The sequence below is a fragment of the Perna viridis genome, chromosome 8, assembly GCF_037379345.1.
Source record: "Perna viridis isolate PV_CMFRI_1.1 ecotype Kerala chromosome 8, ASM3737934v1, whole genome shotgun sequence".
Lineage (NCBI taxonomy): Eukaryota > Metazoa > Mollusca > Bivalvia > Mytilida > Mytilidae > Perna > Perna viridis.
The window spans coordinates 3,763,173-3,787,790 of NC_142452.1; the positions used below are offsets into that span (position 1 = coordinate 3,763,173).

Sequence of the window (24,618 nt, forward strand, 5' to 3'; positions counted from 1 at the left end):
TGTATAATCAATTTGTTTCTATGGAATTTCCGTGATTTCACTTTTATTATAAATTATTAGTAACAAAATAATTAGAAAAAGCACATGAAAAATTCCAAGAAATGAAAATTTGGAAAGTGTCATGCTGAACCAGCCCAGGTTGACAGGTATCTGTGAAAACATCAAAAATTACCGACCAATTACTGCTGGGGGCGCTGTTAAATAAAGTAATTAACTATAAAAAATAACCGACCAATTACCACTGTTAGCGCTGTTAAATAAAGTGATTGCCTATCATTTCAATAGGGTTAAAACAATGTCTATCATTAATAATGATAGGACTTTATTTAATTTCATTTATATTTGTATAAAATATTATTTACTAATGAAAATTAAATTTATACAAATGTATTAAGTATTACTTTTAAAGCAATGAACAGTTTAGAAAAAAAAAATATTTGAGTTAACAATGCAAACTATTAACATCCAAAGCCCACAATAGACCAATCTAATATTTCCAATTAAATAGACCAACCTTTTATTTCCTAAGTTATCACTATATATATAAAACCCAAAGACTAAAGAAAAAAGATTATATGATTATAGCACCGCAATCCAATTAGTCCATACCACTAATCTACCAAAGTATATACACCTCAACACAACAGATAGGATTGAAGAACTTACATAAGATTTGAATTCTGGTTTCTCACATCCTGGAGATTTAGTTCCATCATTGAAGATTACACAAACATCAGAATCAACACTGACTTCATTCTGTGATTGCATGAAGATAAATTTCTGATGCAGAACACCATCAATGAACTGTAGTTTAATGTGAGGTTTCTGGCTGCCTTGCTGCAAAACAATCAAATATCATCAATAAACCCTCTGCCAATTTGAAAGTTTAGAGTTCTAAGATTTTACCTACCAATATTACTGATGAAATAACATATTACATTATGAATTGATTTTTTTAAAATAAATTATCTCTTTTAAATTTGACAGTTGCTTCAAAATGTCCTGAAATGTAAGTGACCAATATAAGGTAAACTTGACATGTGTTACTTAGTTATTAGTAAGATACTGTGTTCTAAAGAGAAACATGGTCAAATTTATAAAAGACGACAGGTTGACAACACAAACTAAACCATACCAGTGCTTTTAACTTATATGTCCATTACAATACTTAACAAATTTAGTTACAGCTTTTGATATTGGAATTTACCACATAAAAAATTTCTTCATTAGGCTTATAAAATAACTCTTAGAAAGTTTAAAACTAGAGGTCCTAAAGACCCTGAATTGCTCTCCTGGACCAACTAAATCAATATTATTCAATTATTTTTCATTTGGAGAGGCCGATACTAAACTTACTGAAGATTCTTTCTGCTTTATCATTTCATAAATTTAAAATTTCTTTCTAATTGTTAAAGTTTTCTAGATATAAATTTAATAAAGCAAAAGTGAGGTGGTGGTGGGAGGGTACGTGGGCCAATGTGGTAAAATGGGTCTGTCACTCGAAATGGTCATTTTTGTCCATTTCTGGTCATTATTTCCTACCTGTGGGGTTCAACAGGAGCAAAACAGGAACCAAAGCACATTCATCCCACAGCTTATACACTGTGAAGGCCACTGAAGCCAAATAGGGTTTGTTACAGTCATGAGTGGGAGGTCAGGAGTCCCCTGAAGGGTCACTTGTGTGAAAAAAATGAGGATTTTTTTTCCCAATTTTTGGCCTCAGTTAGGTCTAAAACCAGTAGTAGTCAATACAATAGTAGAGCAATACAAGGGGTCAACATATAAATGGTGATGAGACATCATTCTTATTTAGCTTCCAGACAAAATAAAGCACTATAAATTAATTCTGCTCTAGTGAGGGACAGAGAAATGAACCCTTCCCTCTAAAAATTCTCACTTTTTGGGGCAGCAGAAACTCCTGACCTCTTTTTTTAAGCCCTCCAGTCATTATTTTTTTTTTAAACTCTATATAAGATAGTCTCATTTTGAAGCAAAGTCATGCTGCTTGCAGATGGAAACACATTGAGCTTTCCTTAACTAACATTAACACAGCCATAACCAATAAAGGGGAAACAGGACCAATACCGGACAGGTCCAGGCACAGCACAAGGGTTAACATGTAAAACCTTCTTTTTGGGTTATCTCCCTTTGGAGTCCTCTGACAGTAATCATATTCCTTTATGCACATCTACACATCATACCCAACCTTCCTATAAAATTTCATCAAAATACCCTGAGCCATTTAGGAGGAGGTTTAAACATGTAAAACCCTTAATTTGGGCTATCTCCCTTTGGAGTCCTCCAAATGGAATTATATTCCTTCCTGCACATTTACATAAGATACTCAAACTCCCTATACAATTTCATCAAAATCCCTTGAGCAGTTTAGGTGGAGTTGCTCTTACAAGTACATGTAAATCCCTTTATTTTGATTATCTCTCTTTGAAGTCCTCCAACAGTAATTATATTCCTTTATGTACATCTACATACACCCAACTTTCCTATCAATTTCATCAAAATCCCTTAAGCACTTTAAGAGAAGTTGCACATACAAGGTTTTAACATGTAAAACGCTTAATTTAGATTATCGGATAAAGGAATTATATTCCTCGTATACATATGATAACCAACCTTCCTATAAAATTTCATCAAAATCCCTCGAATGGTTAAGGAGGAGTTGTGTGTACAAGAATGTGGACAGATGGTTGAACAGACAGACAGACAGATGGACAGATGGCCAGACAGGGTATTTTTGTTTGTTTGTTTGCGGGGTGTAATTAAACAAGTCATCAAAGAAGAAGAAGGAATGCACTTATTTTAGACAATCTGACACAGTTATTGTGATATAAGTCACAATAGGAATCTCTACCCATACTTTCTAAAAATAGCCATGGCAGCCATGATTCCTGCTTGAGGTTAATATTCAACATAAGTTTTAAAGCAGATTGTGGTTAGTATCATCAGGTTAAAGAAGATGATTTTTTTTAGAAATGTTACAATGACAATAACAAAGGAAGATGATAACAGGTGAGATAAATACAAATGTATATGAATTCACTAATTTCACTTATAAACTCTCGTGTAATTCATACTTTCAAAAGAAAAATACATATGTGAGCATATTATAACTACCAACTAGTCTTTACATAAAAACACTGTGCATTGTAGAAATAAGTTGGCAGCAATTAGAACTAATAAAAGGCTACAGCATTTCATCTCCATATGAATATAATGCTATTCCATAATTAATAAAAGAAGTTTAACCAGTACAGCTGGAGAGATTTCATTTTTTTTCTCGAGTCAGTTACTATATACTCATTTTTCTTTTCAATAATGGAAGTCAAAGACAACCAAGGTCATAGAAATGACCTCAACATATTTTGACAAACTTTTTGTATCTTTTTCTAAAGGATATCCAATTACTCAAGGTCACTGAATTTCTTCAATATTTCAATATCAATTTAGTGGAATAGCTCACACAGAGTCAAACACCAACAGAGCTGCTGTAAAACTTTATCTATAAGTAATAGTATAGTATAAATCTATTTCAGCAATTTCAATCTAAAATGGTAATTAAGATATAAATTTCTAGCAACTCTGAACGAAAATATAAATTATGGCTAGAAACCCACAACATATTAACGACATAGAGGTTACCATGCACTGTGATGAGTGAAGGGAAACTGGACGTATAAAAAGTTTTGGCGGGGTGACGATATGTGCCACCAAGCCTGTATGAGTCTTCATTGGAATCAAGCACTGAAATAACCCAGATTACATTTTCAGTTAAATAATTGACGTAGAAAGGATAACATGTTGGCTTCCTACAAAATCTACTGTATTATTAATTTTTTACATTTCCAATGCTAAACTTAAAACACTTTTAACTTAAATATAAGATATAACCTCATGCATGCTTCAAGGCCTAACATGAAAGATTTTTAGGTAAAAAGGATAAAAAATAATGAAGTTCGTTTTCCTAAATTTGAGCACAAAATAGATACCATTAGTTACAAATAGTAAGGACTTTGTATTTAAAGGTATTTGAATGAGGTTTAAAAGTCAGTCTGTCCCATAACCATTCCTTAAGCCACCATTCCAAATCCTAGATATAAGTAAACATAATTTAACCTATTTTTATTAAGCTAAAATTATTTTTACTAGACTCAGACTTAGGACTTACTGGATGTGCTCAGTATTAAGTCTTCTGTTTCAATAGTAAATTCAGTTCTAAGACTGCCATGGTTCATGCAAATAGATTACATGGTAGTGCATGTTATTTACAGAGAAATACTTGAGAAATTTAAATCAAACAGTAAATTGTCAGTTTCTAGGCTTTGGTCTGGTTACATAAAACAGAGACCTTCACTAATAACAATATATTTCTTATTACTTAGTATATTATCTCAAGAATACTAAAAACTCAAAATAAATGATCCAGTTTTGAACACACAAAAATCCATATTTTGAAACAAATCTGACATAATTGTGTTTAGGATAGAGAGAAATTGTTTGAAATGTGTAGGTTATTTCAGTCATTGTAATAGAAGCATACATCAAATATCCACTTTACTTTAAAAAGAAGAGTAATTTGTTAGATATATATTTTCTGCCAAATTTTGCTTTGCTCCATCTAAAAAGATCTGTTCTACAGTATTCTTGTAATTATTTCAGCTGATATTAGCTACTAAAAAAGCCTCAGTTTCCCATGTATTTACTAAACCAAGACCATGTAATACATATAATAACCCAAGCAAGATAGGACACGAATAAAAGAAAGACTAACCTGAACTCTTAACTGACTACATTCCTCCCCTTCACACAGTCCTTTCTTCATGTAGTGATCGCTCACTTCGTCAAGTTTACTGCTGAAGTCTGGAGTAACTAAAATGATAAATATCTAAAAAAATTAAAAGCAATTTAAACAGAAAAAACCTCACTTTATTGACCAATTCTGACTAGTTTTTGGCATCATACAAATTTTATATAGACAGATTCCATTTGTATCTAAAACATAAACACATGATAAAATTTGCCTACATATAGGTTCTTCTCAGTATTGTTGATAACTGCATATAGGTATTGGTGCTACCTACACATATGTATTGTTGGTAATTACAGATAGGTATTGGTAATACCCACACATATGTATTGTTGGTAATTACATAAAGGTATTGGTGCTACCTACGCATATGTATTGTTGGTAATTTCAGATAGATATTGGTGCTACATACCCATATGTATTATTGGTAACTAAATAAAAGTATTAGTGCTACCTACACATATGTACTGTTGGTAACTACAGATAGGTATTGGTGCTACCTACATGTTTATTTTGGCTACTACATATATGTATTGGTGCTACCTACACATATGTATTTTTGGTAACTATATATAGGTATTTGTGCTACCTACACATGTACTTTTAGTAACTATATATAGGTATTTGTGCTACCTACAAATACGTTTGGAAAAGTGTAGTACTTACACACAGGTTCTTCTCCACCTAATGTGTTTGGGTATGGCTGATTTGGTCCTTTCTGGGAACACTGAGTATCTGTTGCTGAAATTAGTAATGAACAGAATAAAATATAATAATCTGATATTTTTCATGAATCTTAAAGTATTGAATTTAATTTTTCAAATCTGTTTGAAAATAAAATAAATAATTTTGCACTAGGAGTGGTTTTCTACTGATCAACGCAAAAAGTGTAACTGTACACTTACCCACCGTTTGCTCAATATGTCCCCTGAATGGCTGTTTAACTTGATAGGTGTCACTGTACACTTACCAACAGGTTGATCTATAGTTATGTCCCCTGTACAGCTGTCTAACTTGATAGGTGTCACTATATACTTACCGACAGGTTGATCAATAGTTATGTTCCCTGTACAGCTGTCTAACTTGATAGGTGTCACTGTATACTTACCGACAGGTTGATCAATAGTTATGTCCCCTGTACAGCTGTCTAACTTGATAGGTGTCATTGTACACTTACCGACAGGTTGATCAATAGTTATGTCCCCTGTACAGCTGTCTAACTTGATAGGTGTCACTGTATACTTACCGACAGGTTGATCAATAGTTATGTTCCCTGTACAGCTGTCTAACTTGATAGGTGTCACTGTATACTTACCGACAGGTTGATCAATAGTTATGTCCCCTGTACAGCTGTCTAACTTGATAGGTGTCACTGTATACTTACCGACAGGTTGATCAATAGTTATGTCCCCTGTACAGCTGTCTAACTTGATAGGTGTCACTGTACACTTACCAACAGGTTGATCAATAGTTATGTCCCCTGTACAGCTGTCTAACTTGATAGGTGTCACTGTACATGTTTGTGTACAGTGTCCATTACAGTCTGATTTACTTCTGCTTCTGGTTTCAATCACACATTTTTCTTCCCCATTTTCCTAATTAAAAATGTATTTTTTAAAGATTAATTTTTCATCAGAAAAGTGAAAAGAGGAATTTTTTTTTGAATACATGGATTTTTACAAAACTCACTGGAAGTCAAAATGTCTTACTTCTATCTCCTATAAATGTTTTTTATGATCCACTTTTTCAAGTACAATAATTCTTATTCAGGATCTGTCAAAATAGGGAAATCTACATGTTATTCTACTGTGAACTCACTACATGTACTTGAAATAATCATAACAAAACCACTCATGCATTTAAAAAACCTGTTACCAATGTAGAATTTAAAGCAAATCAAAAATTATAATAAAAAGCTTAAGAAATCAAACTGATGATCCTTAAAGCATGAAATTTAGGATTGTGATGGCAGTAAAATAGAATTGCTTATACTTCATAATGACAAGTTGTATAATGCTACTAATTTTAAGTAGTTAAATTCCTGTGACCTTGCATGAAGATATGGTGTATAAAATATGGTCCTACATGAATGCCGTTTTCCTAATCTGTCGTTCAATTCAAAATGTTGCAAGACAAAAAAATAAACAACCAATCACAAGTTTTAAGCTCACAATTGTTTGTGGAATTGTCTGAAATTTTCAATTTCAAAAATATTCACAACAGCCTTATTTTTGCATTAAAGGCCTTACTGGAAAGGAAACAAACAATACCGGTTTTAACAGTTAACAGTATGTTAAAATGTTAATAAATACATGACATACTCAAAACACTGTGCAAACCGTAATATCATTAAAGTAATATGATTGGTGATGTACATAATACCCTCCTATGTAGTGTATTATAAATCATGTAGAAACCTCCTTCGGCATCATTACACGGAACACTATACTAATGCACATCTATCAACCACTGAATAAAACTTCATGAGAATCCAATGAGCAGAATGAGCTGCACAGAATGCTATGTTGGACAGCAAACTGAAACATTCTCAAGTCCATGGCCATATCATTTATAGAACATATGAAAACCAAAATTCCTGATGCTTAACACATCTGCATAGAGTGATCTTAACTGAAGGAATTCAATGAGAATCCACAACAGAAATACAAGAGTTGAGGACAACATTACACTGGACAATGTTGGACAGCAAGCACCAAAATGAACAGGTTTATAGCTGTAAGTTTCATAGAACTTAAAATCTCCAAATGACACAAAATGTATAAAATTTTCATATAATTCCAGAGAAATAAATGGGGGGGGGGGTTAAAATAATATCATGTCAGAGAGCATGCTGAAAATTGACCAAGTCCAAAGCATAATTTTTAATGTTACAAATCTTGTCACAACTGAAATTCCTGATAATAAGTACATCTCCATGTAATGATCTAATACTACACATAGTTTTATGATCTAATACTACATAGAGTTTTATGAGAAGCAAGCAAATAAGAATGGGCTGTGGACAATGACAAAATTTTGTTGAGATATACATTTACAAGTCTGCAGTTTTGTCTTAATATATTCTTTTCAAAACTGATTTATGAATGATACATGTAGTTAGTATATGTGATTTCAGGCAAAATATAGTTTTAATAGCCCCTTACTTCTGGTAAAAGGCATGGGCAAAGAAAAAAAAGAAAAAGCAAATGATATAAAAGAGGATTATTCTGGTAAAATGTGTTATACTTTCCAGTGCTTTACAGTATGTGAGCATTGCTGAGTGCATGTATTACATGAACATTGGGTATTACAGCCCTATTTAAAACAAACATGCATTTATATTATACATGGGAGGTCAACCAAAATATAATACATACGGGAGTTAACAAATAGACCAAAATATAATGGAGCATGTAAAAACAGAATCATTTTCCCCATTACTGGACTAAGATAATCACCTGATAAAAAACAAATGATATTACATCATACACAAAGGGTGGTACATTTGTATTTTCCTGGGACTTTTATCAGTAAATTTCTAGCAAACATGGCACGACTTAATTTTCTATGATAATGTTTATACATAACATATTAAAAATACTTTGTAAGAACTATTGTAAATAGGTACAATTTTTGTGTTTTTTGTTATGTGGTCAAACCACTAATTTAAACTTTTCAAATTGAAATTAAATTCCTGTTGAAAACATAGAGGCTGTATTCAAAACTATGAATGTAAAAATCAATGAACTAATGAAAATTTGGCAAACAACAAAAATAAGTACATTCACAGTATTACATACAATAACATGCTTCTAAATATAATATAAACATATCTGAACTATATATGTAACCCTGTCTTACACAAATAAAAGAATAATTATAATTATAATTGGAGTGTCTACTTAGAGAAAGAAAAATATCCACATGGGAACAAACTCATGTACAAAAAAATGATTCTAAATAGAAATATTCCCCTACCTCCATGCTGAGATAGGAAGCTTCAGAATGAATCATGAAGAGCTTATAGAAACTTTTTCATGAGACAGTGTCAATACGACATTAAATGATTACTTACATTTTTACAAATAACTCTGCTCTCTGTCTCCTGGTTTTTACTGGACACACGGTGAGGACAGTTTGGAAGGTTTGGCTGGGACTCTGGGGCAGCACTCTGGGCTGAATGGTGATATTTTAGGTAACATTTGATAGCTCTGAGGGCATTAAAGGCTTCTTGGTGTTCAGGTTCTATATCTATACACTTCTCATAGTGTTTGACGGCTCCTGTATAATTCTTCATTACCCATAATAAGTTCCCATAGAAAAAATGAGATTCAGGCTAGAAAAGAATTGCAATGTTACAGGACATTCAGCTAATTTGTTTATTTATCTATTTTCATTTTATTGGGGAAGGAAAGAAGATACTGTTTCAGCTCTAAATATGTACACAAAGCAACATTCCATGTTTTTATAAAGGGGATTGACAGACACAAAATTCCCATTCAACACATTGCTGGCCTTCAAGTGATAATTTGTTAAAAAATAGAAGTTTTCATATGAATTAATTTCTTCAAAGATATAGTAATACATGTACAGGACAAATGAAATATTTTACAGGGAAATTATAAATACATATTAAGTCCTTTCTCCTATATTGAACAATGCAGAGGGATAAAGCCTACAACTTACCTCTAGATCATTTACAGCTAGTGCATCTTTCATAATTTTGATGGCATCTTCATATTTGCCCCACATATACATGATATTTGCCAAATTTACAAGAGGTACATCTTTATATTCCTGAGGGACAAGGTAGAGAGATCGACGGAAACATTCAATACCATGATAGTTGTTCCCTATAACCCTCCAGTACAAGCCAGCAATGTTGTATAGAATCCAACCTGGTCCAATCTTCTAGAAATGTTAAACAAACTTCCAGCAATTCATTGCTATTTTATGTTCATTATAATAAAAAATAAAATTATTTTTTTATAAATGGTAGCTCTTACACAAACCTATTTTTAATTACACAACAGAAATAAACAGAACTGTCTTCCCAGTAAATAAACAGAACTGTCTTTTCAGTAAATAAACAAATCTGTATTTCAAGTAATTAAACAGAACTGTATTTCTAGTAAATAAACAGAACTCTATTTCAAGTAAATAAACAGACCTGTCTTTGCAGTAAATAAACAGAACTGTCTCACTAGTAATAAACAGCATAATATTTCATATTCACAATGTAGCTACAAGTTTTAATGAGCCATTTGTCCTTCACTAGAAAGAAATAAAATTTGTTTATTGTTTTTAATGTATAAGAACTAAACAAATAACATGTAGTTATTTACCTCTTTTAAAGCAGTAAGTAATCTTTGACCAACTTCTTCCTCTGTAAGGATTCTATCGGGTACATGATTGATAAGTGTCTAAAATGTCAATAAATTAAAAAATATTTCCTCCAAACATACAACAATATATACAGAAATAGGTCAATGAGACAACAAACCTAACAGTAAAAAACAACAATAGTTTGTTTAGTATGACATATTTTGGTCATTGTAAACCTGTAGTTCTTATAGCTACATGTACTAAAATTGTTCATTACTTTGTTTGGCTAAAATAAGCTAAAGTCTCTAAATACTTATCAAAGCTTTTGTATAGATTAAACAATAAACTGATATTTATAATGTTTTTTTTTCCATCCAACAATTCTGTTCATGCATGATTAATTTTGAACAGAATTATAAGTGAAACTAGATAGACTTTCTATTACTTCTCTGGTGTATACTGTTATGAGCTACCTTTTTCATAAACTTGTCATACATTTTCAGTGGCATCTTAATTCTCTGTTCTCTACTGACAGATGGAATATGATCGTAAGTTTTTGGTAACCCCTCTGGTACCTCCATCAATGGTACACAAACTGGAGGATACCACGGCAAGGGATGTTCCTCTCCTTCAGGTATATTCTGAGCTTCAGCTAGTAAAGCATTTACCCTTCAAATGTATTAGAAAAAAGTAATGAAAAAACAAGATATATGTGAGCGATGGCTCACTAGTGATATCCCCGCTTTCAATCACAATATATATGTATAAAAAAAAATATAGTAAAAAATAAACATAATCCTTGGTAAGCAGGAAGTTGTGGTGAAATTTTTTCAAAAAAGGATCCCACCATATGGCTTACCTACAGGAAGAATGTATTAATATTTCAAACTGCTGTGATGAGTAGTTGCTGAGAAAACTGTGACAGAAAAAATGTTACAGACACTGTAACTCGTGGAAACATGGACAGAGTAAAAAATGCTCCTTCAGAGCAAGGGTATAATAAAAATTAAAGCAAAATTATCCAAAAAATATTTATATAGAATTTATGACACAAGTACAACTGGCACAATGCCCATTGTGATGTTTCAATTTTTTTTTTATCTTCAATACAAGAAGTTGTTAATTTAACTTCAGACAGTTAAAATGTACTGTATTTTCAAGGCTATAAGTCGATGTGGCATATAAGTCAAATTGCCTAATTTTGACCAAAATCAACGAAAAAAAACCTACATAAGTCAAGGGTCATTTATATTGTAGGTGTCAGCGGAGATCTGGTTCGAGTGGTCTGATTTTCACAGCATATTATATCCAGTGATGTTACTTTGTACAGGATTTCTTAAGTAAATTAATATTAGTATTTTTGTTAAAGTGTACTTTGTCCATGAGTTCAATTATTTTTATTGAATTCCGTATCAATTGCTCTGAAGCCTTAGATCATCAGATGTACAAAATCGTAAACATGTCAAATGTCAAGCATGGGCACCCAGTTGTGAAATTAGCGGGAAATAGGTCATAACTATGAGCAGTAATTAATAAACAATATTACCTGGTATTTCGCAATACGATAAAAAAAATTGTTACCTTTAAATTTGGTTGCAATTAGCCATTTAGATAACACTTTAACTGATTATAATTTGAGCCACATGCAAATGTGTAACGAAATACCATAAATGGGTATAAATTTGCATATTAAAGGACTGATAACTCAGTTTACCAAAAATTTTGAATGAAAGCAATCAAAAATGAACTGAACAAATCTAATGAATGCATTGTAGATGAACATACATGAAACATCCTTATATAAGTTGAAGTGGAGAATAAGTTGAGGCTGGCACTTTCTTGAGAAAAAAAACATTTACTGATAGTCCCGAAAATATGGTAATAATTTCAATTCTAAATTTCTCAGAATACATCTTCTGTTAGATTCTAAATTTATCAGAATACATCTTCTGTTAATTCAAAATTTATCAGAATAGACCATCTATGATGAAATAGTTTTCAAGTAATCATAATGTTTTCCATCTCATTAATCACATGGAAACTAAAAAAGACATAATATCTGAACTTACTCAAATCCTTTATTTACAGGTGAGAGGTAGACTGTTGTAAGATTTCTAGGATCCGGGACTTTCTGTACATAGGTATCACATTCTTCTTTAGATGGCCATTCATTCTCAGCATCTGGGTCACCAAACTGAAACTAGAAAAACACACATCTGGGTCATCAACTGAAACTAGATAAAACAAACATCTGATTCACCAAATTGAAACTAGATATAACAAAAATCTGATTCACCAAACTAAAACTAAATCAAACACGAATAATTTCTGTTAATTTTTAGTTTAGAGAGAAGTTATCATATTTCAATAGCAGATATAAAGCAGTCATAAAAGTATTAAATGCAAGCATTCAGGAGCAAATTAAATACAATTACGCTCAAATAGTTAAATTTCTACCTTAGGTTTTTCAATCATTTTCTCTTTTGTGTAAAGAGGTTCTCTGATAGGCTTTGAGTAGTCTACCTTTCTTTTCTCTGCTGATGCTGGTAATTCTTCAGACTAAAAGTTGAAAGAAGAAATTAGACATGCTTAAATCATTAAAAAAATTTTGTTACATAAAAAAAACCCCAACAAAATCAGACCTCAAAACCAGCAGCTCAAGGTCAAAGATCATCAATTTTGGTACATAACATACCATCCTGAGGTTGTCTACTCACATAAAAACCACACAATCTATCTAAAAAAAGTTACAGCCAAGACACATTTGTTACAAACGTTGTGACAGATGAACAGACTGATTAGTGTTTGTCACTTTTTGTGGCAGAGCTATAACAAAATCATTTTAATAGGACAGATTTGTCTACACAGACATGAGTTTTTTCAGTACCTGATTACTGGCCTCTTGTTTGGGCTGATCATCATAAAAAGGAGCAAAATCAAGTTCTACAGTGGATGGCTCTGACTTGCCCCAAGTACACATCAATACTTGTTTTCCTTCTCTGTCAACCATCTTACAATATTCTCCAGAGTAAAACGCTAAAACATGAAACATAAATAATGCAATGACAATACAATATTACAGTACCCTTCAGCATAATTAACCAACAATACTATGTGTAAAATATCACTTGAAACTCTCATTTGGTTTGATTTAATTTCTCTACTGTAGGTAGTAATATTCAAATTCAAACAAGAAATTTGTAAGCCTGTGCTCATTGGATGTCCCTAATTCTGAACTTTGGTACATATACATTACCATACAGTAAGTTATTGTTGCTGTAGCTCAAAATGAAATCCCATGATATAAAGCCCATGTCAAAACATCAAGTTTCTTGGAAGAAAATTATTATAATAAATAGTGTGATGGACAGATGGATCAAATACTTAACTATACTAAAAAAAACTGACACTTTACCGTACAAGTCAGCGGATACAAGAACAAAAATGTGTACTGAATTTTAACAAGAACAAATTTATTTTTACCTGACTTGTAGCTAAAAGGACAAATATAATCAAAAATTGTCCAGATTGACATTATTTCAGCTTCTTCTTCTCTTACATAACTCATTAAAGAAATGCTGTGAAGATTTGGAAGACGTTTCAGTAGTATATATCTTTCTCCTAAACACACTGACACTGGTAATCATTTCTCTCTCACTTCCAAAAGTTTATCATTTCTAAGTTTCATTCACAGAGCACAGAACAACATTTAATTTTTCAAATTATATTTAAATAATCAAAACCATCAACAAATATCAACACATCCATTACTGTCTATAATTCTACCAACCTAACTCTACAGTAGACTCCCGTAACTTCATATTTTCATATGATATATGTTGGTCAAGTTTAACATCATTGCCGACCTGTTCCGATATCAGTTTTTCTGTCTCTTTCTGGAAGACATCATGCTTTTTCTGGTAATCTTTCAAATCATTCAATGTTTGTTGAAGTGACCTAGATATAAAAACATATACTACATTAAATAAACTTATTAAGGGTCCATTTATGGCATGATGTCATAAATACTACAAAATTCAGTAAATCATATATACTGTAAGGTATCTTCCATATCAGACTAGCTTTATTCCATTTTTAAAATTTTCAGATTGTTTATGGCATGCCTGCATTCATGTAAGTTAACATGTATATAAGGACATTACCATGTAATTTCTATTACAAGAAACTATTCTGGCCTTGGCACCACCAAACCAAAGTTAATATTCTTAACTTCCAAAGTAGCTTTAATGAATGTCTGGATTTTATGACATCAAAAACAGTACTGGGCCCTGATTCTAAGTCAACTATTAAAAGTGGGATTATACATGTAATTACCATATCACAATAATAAAATTTTAACTACTTTGACAAGTGTTAAAATCCAAAAATATATTTTTTTTTATTCATCATCTCGAAGTTTTTTTCCCACAGTATAATTACTTGTTTGCCTATCCTGATGTTTGGTTACAGGATTCAGCTGAAACTGAAAGTAAAAATTATTTATCAATTAATTAATCAATAGTGTAATAAAAATTATCTACACATCTCACTATGTACCTATGTTGGGCCTCTAAAGCTTCCTCAAGTTTTGCATGACAGAGAACTGCATGTTTCCTTTTAGCGGCAGCATCAAAATCTGGCTGAATCTTTAAAGTGTTCTCAAAACATATGATTGATTTGTTGTATTCAGCCAAAACCTAAAAAGTATATAATTCTTTATTATTAAAATATATCATGTTATTCAGTATAATTTATGTGTTCATTCTGGTCAATACCTATAACACAATAAGACCTACTAAAAGCCCACCTCAAAAACAAGTATTATAGAAACAATGATTTTATACTTTGACATAGTCAGCTTAATGTTACTTCTTTTTCTCTATTAACTTATACAGTCCGTAAATATTTCATATATGAAAGTTTAATCAGAAGTTAATTATTCAGTGAAAACCATTTACTGAAAAATATTGGCAATTAGACATAAATTCCACATGGACTTATACGTGAAAAAATATGGTAAATTCATTATTAAACAGAATTATTTCTTAACCTGGAATAAACATGTATTTATTAGTATCATTATAACGAGAATTACAGAGAGCATCTCCCCCACATAACCTATGTACATACACCATTACATTTTCTCCCCTACATTGCCTATGTACATACACCATTACATTTTATCCCCTACACTGCCTATGTACATACACCATTACATTTTCTCCCCCACATTACCTATGTACATACACCATTGCATTTTCTCCCCTACATGAACTATGTACATATACCATAACGTTTTCAGAAGTTCAACAGAACATAAACCCAAAATGAAGTAAAATCAGTTAATGATTCCCAGAAAGATATCTGACACAAAGTTCATGTCATTCTAGTAAAAAACCCAAATCTATTCAGTTTAAAAATCAAAGTAACAAGTGCACAATGGCATAACCTAATTAAAGAACCTAAGTGAGCCCGCTCACATACACCACACGTCCCCATGTTGGATACTGAAGTAAATTTATTCATAAGAGAAATACATGTAGAAGGACCCCGATAAAAAACAGGAATAAGAGTATTTTTTATGCTTTAGACCTTTATCTTCTAACTAAATTCTGTTACTCAGAATAGTAGTTTCAAACTCCAGACTGTGGTTTCTTTGAGTTTTAGTTAATCAAACGTAAATATTATTGTTGTCCTGTAACTTACCATTGTTAATTTATATACTAAAAATCATGTCAATATCTGCAAGCGTTTAGAAAAAAGTCCAGAAAACTGTTATTTCTGTGAATTTTGCTAAGTTCACAGCCTGTAATGTTGATAAAAATCATCAGAGCAAAAAGAAAATTAAACCTGAGCTGTAATTTATCATGGTGAATTTATATACTAAAAAATCATGTCAATATCTGCAACCGTTTAGAAACATTATACTCTTCGTAACTTTGTTGCATGGGGTATAATTATTATTGCCTTAAGTTCCATAAAATTTATTACAAGATTTAAAAGGAATTAGTACCCTAACTATCAATAAGAGTTAACAGTATAGTTCTTGTAAGGCTAATGGAAACCTCACATTGGTTTGGATCAAAATGGCAATGGAGATACTTACACTTACACTTGTGCCATTACACAAAATACTACATTTTTCCTTATGATTTTGCCCAAATTCTCCTTCAATTGAAAGATTATTGATATCACAATTATATTGTTTCTTTGATGTCCTTTAAGGTAATTTAAAGCACATTCTGAGGCCTACCAGGGCAAAATGTGAATTCAAGTGTAGCATTTAAAGCAGGAATAAATTACAACTAAACAGACTGTACATACTGCATATATGTTTCCTAATGTAAAATGGTTAACATTTAGTTCCTTGGATACATCTAATGCAGCATGAACCACTACAGCAGCTTCATTGGAATACCTGGCTCTGTGTAACACATTGGCAAGACTTATCAATGCTACATCCTTCTGGTGCCTAAATATAAAAAAATGTTTTAATGAGAAAAATTGAAATAAGAAATAAAGTTTCTCTGAATAGGATTTTGAAAATGATTAAAATATAAGCTAAATATACAAAAAGATTGGATTTCTTTGTCAAGCTTTCTTCTTTAAGAACAATAAATCTGAAAAAAAAATCTAATCTTGTATCAACAGATGACTAAAAAATTAAAATAAAAAGCTTTTCTAAGTGCAGCATGATACAACCACAGCCAGTTGAACTCTTGAGACCAAACTTAAAGGTCAAAGGTCATACACTATGGTATGCTACACACTGATTGAGCTGATCCACCCTCATACCAAATATCAAAATTCTTCACCAAAAGACAAGAAAGTTACAGCCAGGACAAAATTTGTTAAGGACGGATGGAATGATTACTATAGGGCCCAAAATAATCTGAGGGAGAAATGTAATGCACTCCTAATAAATTTAATAGACAACAAACCTTGGGGAGAAATGTAATGCTCTCCTAACACATTCAATAGACTGGTATGGGTCTCCCTTTATCCTCCAATAAAATGCAGCCATATTATATAACACCCAGGATGTTCTGTTCTGTAAAAATATAAGAAAATTAAAGATGGAATAGGCAAAAATAAAATAAATCCTAGATTCATTCCCTTCCAGACCAAATTTTTTCAGCCTCCCATAAAAAATTTTTTTGGTTTTTTTTTTCTAATTTAGGTCAATTTCTTAAATATTGACAGCATTTTTCACTTACATTGACACAAAATAAAAAATAAAATGTGCAAGTCTGCCCATAATAGAATAATTCGATGAGACCAGACATTACTGTTTTAATATCCCAAAAATTAATTGTCATGAAATAAATACCCACTTACAATGAAAACTAATGTCTGTTTATTTAAATTGTTTTTGTTTGTTAGAAAGAAGTGATTTATTTGTAAAGGATGACTATATTTTTTTTCATGACTGTGGGAAGAATTTTGTTACACTTGATTGATCTGTTTGATTTCTCCAATAAACAGCCAAAACAAACAAAACAAATCATTTCTCAATGAAAAAAAATATCTGTATATGTATTTAGATGTCCCATGTTGGACCTATACCTACTCTGTAATTATCAGGACTAAAGTCAAATCTATTACAGTATAATGAAAACAGATTTAAAAATCAAATAATATTGTCATCAAGTAAGTTTACAGGATCTCTCTTTCCTAGTGACAATAGGGCTTTTTACAATCCCAAAACTATCAGATGGATCAATGACAGACCAATAACTGGTGACTGATCTGATCCTGGTTTGTTATGTAAAATTAGGAATGATCACTTTATAAAATTTTTATTAGGACAAAAATAATGCTACATTTAATTTCTTTGAATTTAATTCATGTTTTGTAGCTCATTCAAAAATGTAAATATTAAAAAAAAAGCAAATTATGTCAATTATTATATGTCAACTATTCCGCAAAATATATCAGAAGACACATGATATAAAATAGACAATCACAAGTTCAAGGGACTGGTTTGATTAATCACTGACTGATCTGTAACTCATCAGTGATCAATGACAGATGACAAACAATCACGTGTTCAAGGGACTGGTTTGATTAATCACTGACTGATCTGTAACTGATCAATGATCAATGACAGGTGACAATTACAACTGCAAGGACTGGTTCATGTAACATGAGTGAACAAAATAATATCCAGCTTTGAAGTTACTAAAGATCATATTGCCAGCATCTCACAATATAATACCTTCTGTAAAGCCTGATATATTCTATGGCCATATTCATCTACACTATCCTGGTAAGTTATGGCATTCTTCAACCCAAGTTCTGGGGTCCCATTCAATGTTTCTCTGTCTTTCATACCCTAAAATTAAAATTAGTTAATACATGTATATTGCCTATTTATGTATCAATATGAGTTATCTACCTTATAACTTAAATTTCAACTATAAATTAGCACTTTTTAATATTGACATTTGTCATTTATCAAATAATTTTAAGAAAGGTCATGAGGTCTTGTGGATGAATCTTGTTAACTCCCAAACATTTAACGAGGCTTCTACAGACAAACAAAACCTATTTATTTTGAAGAGCTTGCACTATACACAACATAATTCATTTCATCTACAATACAGATAGTTCTTATTCCCCTTATATTTCAATTTCAATAGTTGTATTATTAATTACATAGTGATTTAGTGGCCGTGTAGGTCAGTATATTTCATACCAGGTAAGGCGCAGCCGAGCAAGGTATGGAATCCACTAAACCAGGGTAAATTCCGTACACAGCCACTCAATCATTATGTAACAAATTTACCCCATTGATGATTTTGTTTTTGTTTTTTCTTTTAAGAAAAAAAAAGTTATATCCAATATTTAGATAGCAATAATTTTCTTGAATGTTCCTGATGTGTGTTGCTAAAATAGTGACAGTGTATCAGAAATACACCGTCTTCACGTGATCAAAATACAGAACGCCGTTTAGTTGATTTCAACTGATAATTATCAGAGGTGGGGTAAAATTAATTCTGTAAACTTTCCTTGCCAATAGTGGAATGATTATATCATAAGGTAATACTAGTGATTGAGAACTTTCCCATCAAAATATATTTTCCCAATTATTAATTTTCTCTAGGCATAATAGGCCTCTTGGTGTTAATTTATTAATAATTCTTCAAAACTCATCGAAAATTTTCAATCTGAAATGGAGATTAAGTTTTTTTTTTTCAATTAAAAAACATTGGAAGATAATTAGCCATTCATTTTTTTAAGATTGGGATTAAAAGACAACTTGCTTTTTAAAAAATATTATCTTACAAACATTGTTGAACTTTCAATCCTTCTGATAAAAAAATACTGAATTGGCAAAAGTTTGCATTTGCAAATAATCATTACCAATCAATATCAGACCAAACTGATTAAGAAATTATTAAAAGATGACATTACACCGCATAATCATCAAATGTACCCAGTCATTTAAGGAAAAGACCACCTTTGCATTTAAAATTGGGTTCTAAATCATACCTATGTAAACAAAAATAAATAAAATTTAATGCATAATGCTTTTTTTTTTAATAAAATGCACAAGATTATATGCATAATTTGAAATTTATAATATAAACATTGATAGCCATAATGCAGAACTCTTCTTACTGAAGGAATAAATGGTGCTGATTATTATCAGACTTTATTGAATTTTACTGATATTTTCCGATTAGCTCATGATGTATGGTACTGATCCCATTCTGCAAATCAATATGTAATTGAAGAATCTTCCGAAAATTTTTCTACACTTTTGTCTATCTAATTACCAAAACATGCAATCTTGTCTAGATTTTAATTGCAAAAATGAAAAAGGGAAATGATCATAAAGTTCCAGCAACATTTAGTCTTTACCTCTGAATGGTAAGTATACAAACCTCTAAATGTTCAAAGGCATGTATACTATAGGTTAAGTCTGAAAACAATCGACAGTCAGGTTGATGAAGGTTATCTGCAGGTGTTATACTCAAATCAATATGATCTTCTGGTCTGAAAGATACAACATTTAAAATCACTGAAGTCAAACCTTAGTAGCTCCAAAGGTGCGTCCTATTATTGGGAGTTTTAGAAACTGAAGTTTAGAGTTTACCAGATTTTTTAAAATTATTTACCAGTACTTCCTAAGGTCACAATGTAAACATGCTGTTATGATTTGTTTAATTAAAAAAACTTGTAATGGACTTACAAGAATATTTTCTATTTTATATAAATTATGCAAAATCAAAATACATATTTAGTTATCCACTAAGCTTGAGGCTCTAAATAGACTGTGTCCCTCACCTGGCTTGATAAGCCACATTCTAATTTTGGTAAAGCTGACATGTTTTTCCTTGCATAAAAATTACTACATCTCATACCATAGAACAATCATATAAACTTTCATTGTAGTTACTGAGGAGAAAATTTTTAGAAGTAATAACATTAACTATAGCAACAAAAACAAGAGCCTGAATTCCTCACCTTGTTAAATTTTGTCTTTCGATGGCAACAAATCTAACAAGAATTTTACTAATACGTTTGAACCAAGAAGACTTTACTAGGACTTATCATAAGGATCAATACATAGCTAACAGATAAAAAATGAAAATTTGTCCACAGATTGATCATATCATGCTGAACAGTTTTACCCTATGTCAGGGTTTGGCTAAACCTAACGGTTTTGGAGATATATAATTGAAAATCTACAGTCTGACCCATATCCATATGTTCTATTTTTAGTAATGGCGGCCATGTTTTTGGATGGATCAAAAATCTAAACACAACCTTTGTGCAAGATACCCCAGGAAACATTCATACTAAGATTGATTCCAATTGGTCAAAATAGTGTCAGAGAAGATTTTTTTTAAAGAAATAACATTAAAAAAATAGCAAAAAATGTCGAAAAAGGCCAGTAACTCCTAAATGGCTAAACAGATTATAATGAAAATTTGACCACAGATAGATCTCATCATGCTGAACACTTTTATCAAGTCAGAACTTGGCTTAACCTAACGGTTTTGGAGATATATGCAAAAAACTACAGTCAGACCCCTATGTTCTATTTTTAGTAACAGTGGCCATGTTTTTTTTATCAAAAATCTAAACACAACATTTGTGCAAAATACCCTAAGGAACATCTGTGCAAAGTTTCATATAATTCCTCTCAGTAGTTTCAGAGGAAAAGATGGATGCTGGACGCCAAGTGATGGCAATAGCTCACATGGCCTTCGGCCAGGTGAGCTAAAAAAGCTGTAAAAGGGCAATAACTCCAAAATGACACAAAGATTTCATCATAATAAACAGAATTTGGCTAAACCTAACAGTTCAGAATATATAAGATTAAAACTGCTGTCTGACCCCTATTTTTTATTTTTAGTAACAGCAGCCATCTTTTTCAACAGATCAAAAATAAACACACAAAAATTATCAAGGACATCATAAGGAACATTCAGGCCCAGTTTGGATGCAATCCATCCAGTAGTTTCAGAGAAGAAGACTTTCAAAGTTGGAAAAATAAATTCAGAAAACAAATCCATTTCAGGACCCAGAACTCAAACATCCGTAAACAGATTTTTCTGAAAATTGCAGCATAGGTCCATCTTATCATGCACAACAATTCAGCTTTGCAAGATTTTAGCTGTAATTGGCGTTTTTGCATTATTTGCAAAGTTCTGCAAATCGACCAACATGGTGTACATTTAGTAACAGTGTCCATGTTTTTTGCCAGATCAAAAATCTACACACACAGATTGTTCCAGACACCCTAAGAAACATTCAAGCAAGATTGGTTACAATATGTCCAGTAATGTCAGCAGAAAAAATATTTGAAAAAGTTTAATGACGACTATGGACACATTGTGATGGCAACAGCTCACATGGCCTTGCAGTACAAGATAAAATTCCAAGAAATATTTTCCAGTTTTCCAATACTACCTGATTCCTTTATTTTCTAAGGGTAAAACAGTGCTGATGTACAAATCAAATTCTGGTAATGGCTTCCCTGCAGCTACACAGTCTATATCTGTTTTGTAAAACCTTTGTTCTAAACCTGTAATGTAAAAATTAATAAAATGAGCTTTGCACTTTCAGCAGTTCAGTTTTCACTGAAGTACTGATGGATGCATGACTGATCTAAAATAATCAGGTAAACAATGGACTTATGACTGACCCATAAGTCTCAGGTAAACAGTGGATGGTTAATTAAACTATATTTAATGGGTAAACAGTTGAAATGTGACTGATCTCTAAATCTCTAAATCTCATGTGAACATTGAACATGTGACTGATCACTAGGACTCATTTAAACACTGGATATGTAACTGATCTCTAAATCTTGGGTAAATAGTGGATATGTGACTGATCTCTAAATTTCATTTAAATAGTGAACATATGAATGATCTCTTAGTCTCAATTAAACAGTGAACATGTGACTTATCTTCAAGTCACAGGTAAACAGTGGATTTAAACTGATCTCTTTATCTCGGGAAAACAGGGGACATGTGACTGATCTCTAAATCACAGGTTAACTGTCGACATGTGACTGACCACTTAGTCCCACTTTAACAGTGGACATGTGACTGACCTCTAAGTCTCAGGTAAACAGTGGACATGTGACCGATCTCAAAGTTATACAGTACAGCTCGCAGCATAGTCTGATAAATACATGGTGTACCTCCAATACCTGGTATGCCAGGTATGAATCTTTTAGAATGGATTCTGTTACTTGTAATATACAACTAATTAATAAATAAATTCTGGTGTCTCAGGTAAAATTTACCTGTCCACCAGGACAGGTGGTAATTCACCTGTAAGGTAAAATCTTACTTTTAATTAGTGCTTGAAAACACATAATTGTGTATATAAAAATCAATATAATTTATTATTGATATGAAAGGAGCTATTAGTTTGATGAATATTTAATTGAAATATATGTGTAGATTTTGGGAACATTCCATCATTTCAAAGTGAAAGTTTGATTTTAATTGAAATTAAATTGTAATTACATGTAGCAACTTAAAGTTTTGTAGATGGTGTTTTATCAGAAATGGTTTATTCAATGTAAAATGTACCTTTAAAAAATGTAAATAAAAACATTATGGTAGCTTTTAATATGGGAATCTTTATGTGTTGTTAAATATGAAGACTTCCACTGTAATAAATCAACTTAGGGTAAACATGGGGAAATTCGGACGTTTTACAGATTTGTCACTTCTGCATGCAAATTTTATTATTCGGAAGGCGTCGGGTGATGACCAATCATTCCATGTGAAAGATGAGGATCTTCTGCACATAAAATATCTATTTTCATATACCTGCTTATGATTGGCTAGCAAATCAAGAACCAATTGTAAAATATATCAGCTATTGGCAAATTCAGACATAGATGGGGAAATCCCAACACACATATAGGGAAAAATGGACACCCTGCATGAATACCTTGTTTAATGAGTGCATTTTTTTACTGTTTCTGTACCCCATTCAATGTCGTTACGAAATTTTACGTGCACAAGCGCCTACAATATTACAGAGAAAACTAACAAACTGAAAGGAAAGTCATGAAAGTAGCCACTATATTGTAGAAACAAACGCAGCATGAATCATTACTAACTTTGAGTGTTAACAGTACATACATTTAATGCAGTATCAAAACTTAACTGGTACGTTTCTCTTCATATTACGTATAATCCATTAATCCATCAAATCTAGACATCTGTAGTATTAATCATTCTTTGATAACCTTAGTAGCAGTGTACAGGATGACACACATGCAGAGGAAAAAAGCGCAGTCTTATACTACATTATATTTGTATTTGCAAATTCTACAGGTTTCTGTTTGCATGTAAACTAATATCATATCTGTAAAATTTTGAGATTATCTTATATTTACGGTATCAATGGAAAAAATCTTCGTGATAGTTAAAACATTTCAGCTAAGTACAAAAAAAAAACGCACCTCCTCATAGTGGCCAACGCATTTCTGCATTGCTATTGGCAGTCAAAAATCATGTCTAACCATCACAGTTCAGTGTGATCATAAATGCACTTAGGTGTACTACCATCACACCTCCGCGCAACCATCATACCTCCGCGTCCCATCGCGGTTCCGAGTCTTTCATGTTTAAGCTACATATTCTTTCTGTGCTTTCTGTTTTATCTTTGTCACTTTTCTTGTGTCCATTGTCGTAAAAACAATTGAGAAGACGAGCTTGATTCCCCATCAATTAACTAAAACAGGCTCACAAAAAGTCGAAAGAAAAACGGCAGTAAGATAAAGGTAAAATGAGGATGTGTCAGGTGACATAATAGAATAAGCGTCTTAAAATTGTCTTTCTAGAAACACCCGCCTAGTTGCTCATAAGATGTCAAATTCTGGTTAAAACGAATGACAGAAACTACAAACCATATAATTTAACCCTTTCTAATAACACATTCTTAAATTTCGAGAAAAACCGTAAGGCTCCGTCTCTGAATCTTTTAAC

At 31.8% G+C, this 24,618-nt stretch overlaps 1 protein-coding gene across 2 annotated transcripts in view; it reads right to left on the minus strand.

The window, feature by feature from the left end:
- The window catches only part of LOC148608988 (tetratricopeptide repeat protein 17-like), a 55,431-nt gene that overhangs the window by 15,306 nt on the left and 15,507 nt on the right, over positions 1-24,618 (minus strand). Inside the window, exons 3-21 of one of the 2 annotated variants that reach the window (XM_088541777.1) lie at positions 22,073-22,187; positions 20,038-20,149; positions 18,366-18,482; positions 17,089-17,198; positions 16,472-16,619; positions 14,705-14,844; positions 13,938-14,104; positions 13,035-13,183; positions 12,605-12,706; positions 12,217-12,347; positions 10,621-10,816; positions 10,168-10,245; positions 9,509-9,733; positions 8,898-9,158; positions 6,276-6,417; positions 5,489-5,563; positions 4,787-4,884; positions 3,658-3,759; positions 667-837 (exon numbers count right to left, since the gene is read on the minus strand). In XM_088541777.1, coding sequence (XP_088397903.1) covers positions 667-837; positions 3,658-3,759; positions 4,787-4,884; positions 5,489-5,563; positions 6,276-6,417; positions 8,898-9,158; positions 9,509-9,733; positions 10,168-10,245; positions 10,621-10,816; positions 12,217-12,347; positions 12,605-12,706; positions 13,035-13,183; positions 13,938-14,104; positions 14,705-14,844; positions 16,472-16,619; positions 17,089-17,198; positions 18,366-18,482; positions 20,038-20,149; positions 22,073-22,187 — 2,639 coding nt within the window. The remainder of the gene's footprint in view (positions 1-666; positions 838-3,657; positions 3,760-4,786; positions 4,885-5,488; positions 5,564-6,275; positions 6,418-8,897; positions 9,159-9,508; positions 9,734-10,167; positions 10,246-10,620; positions 10,817-12,216; positions 12,348-12,604; positions 12,707-13,034; positions 13,184-13,937; positions 14,105-14,704; positions 14,845-16,471; positions 16,620-17,088; positions 17,199-18,365; positions 18,483-20,037; positions 20,150-22,072; positions 22,188-24,618) is intronic. The other variant, XM_088541776.1, reaches the window with a different exon arrangement.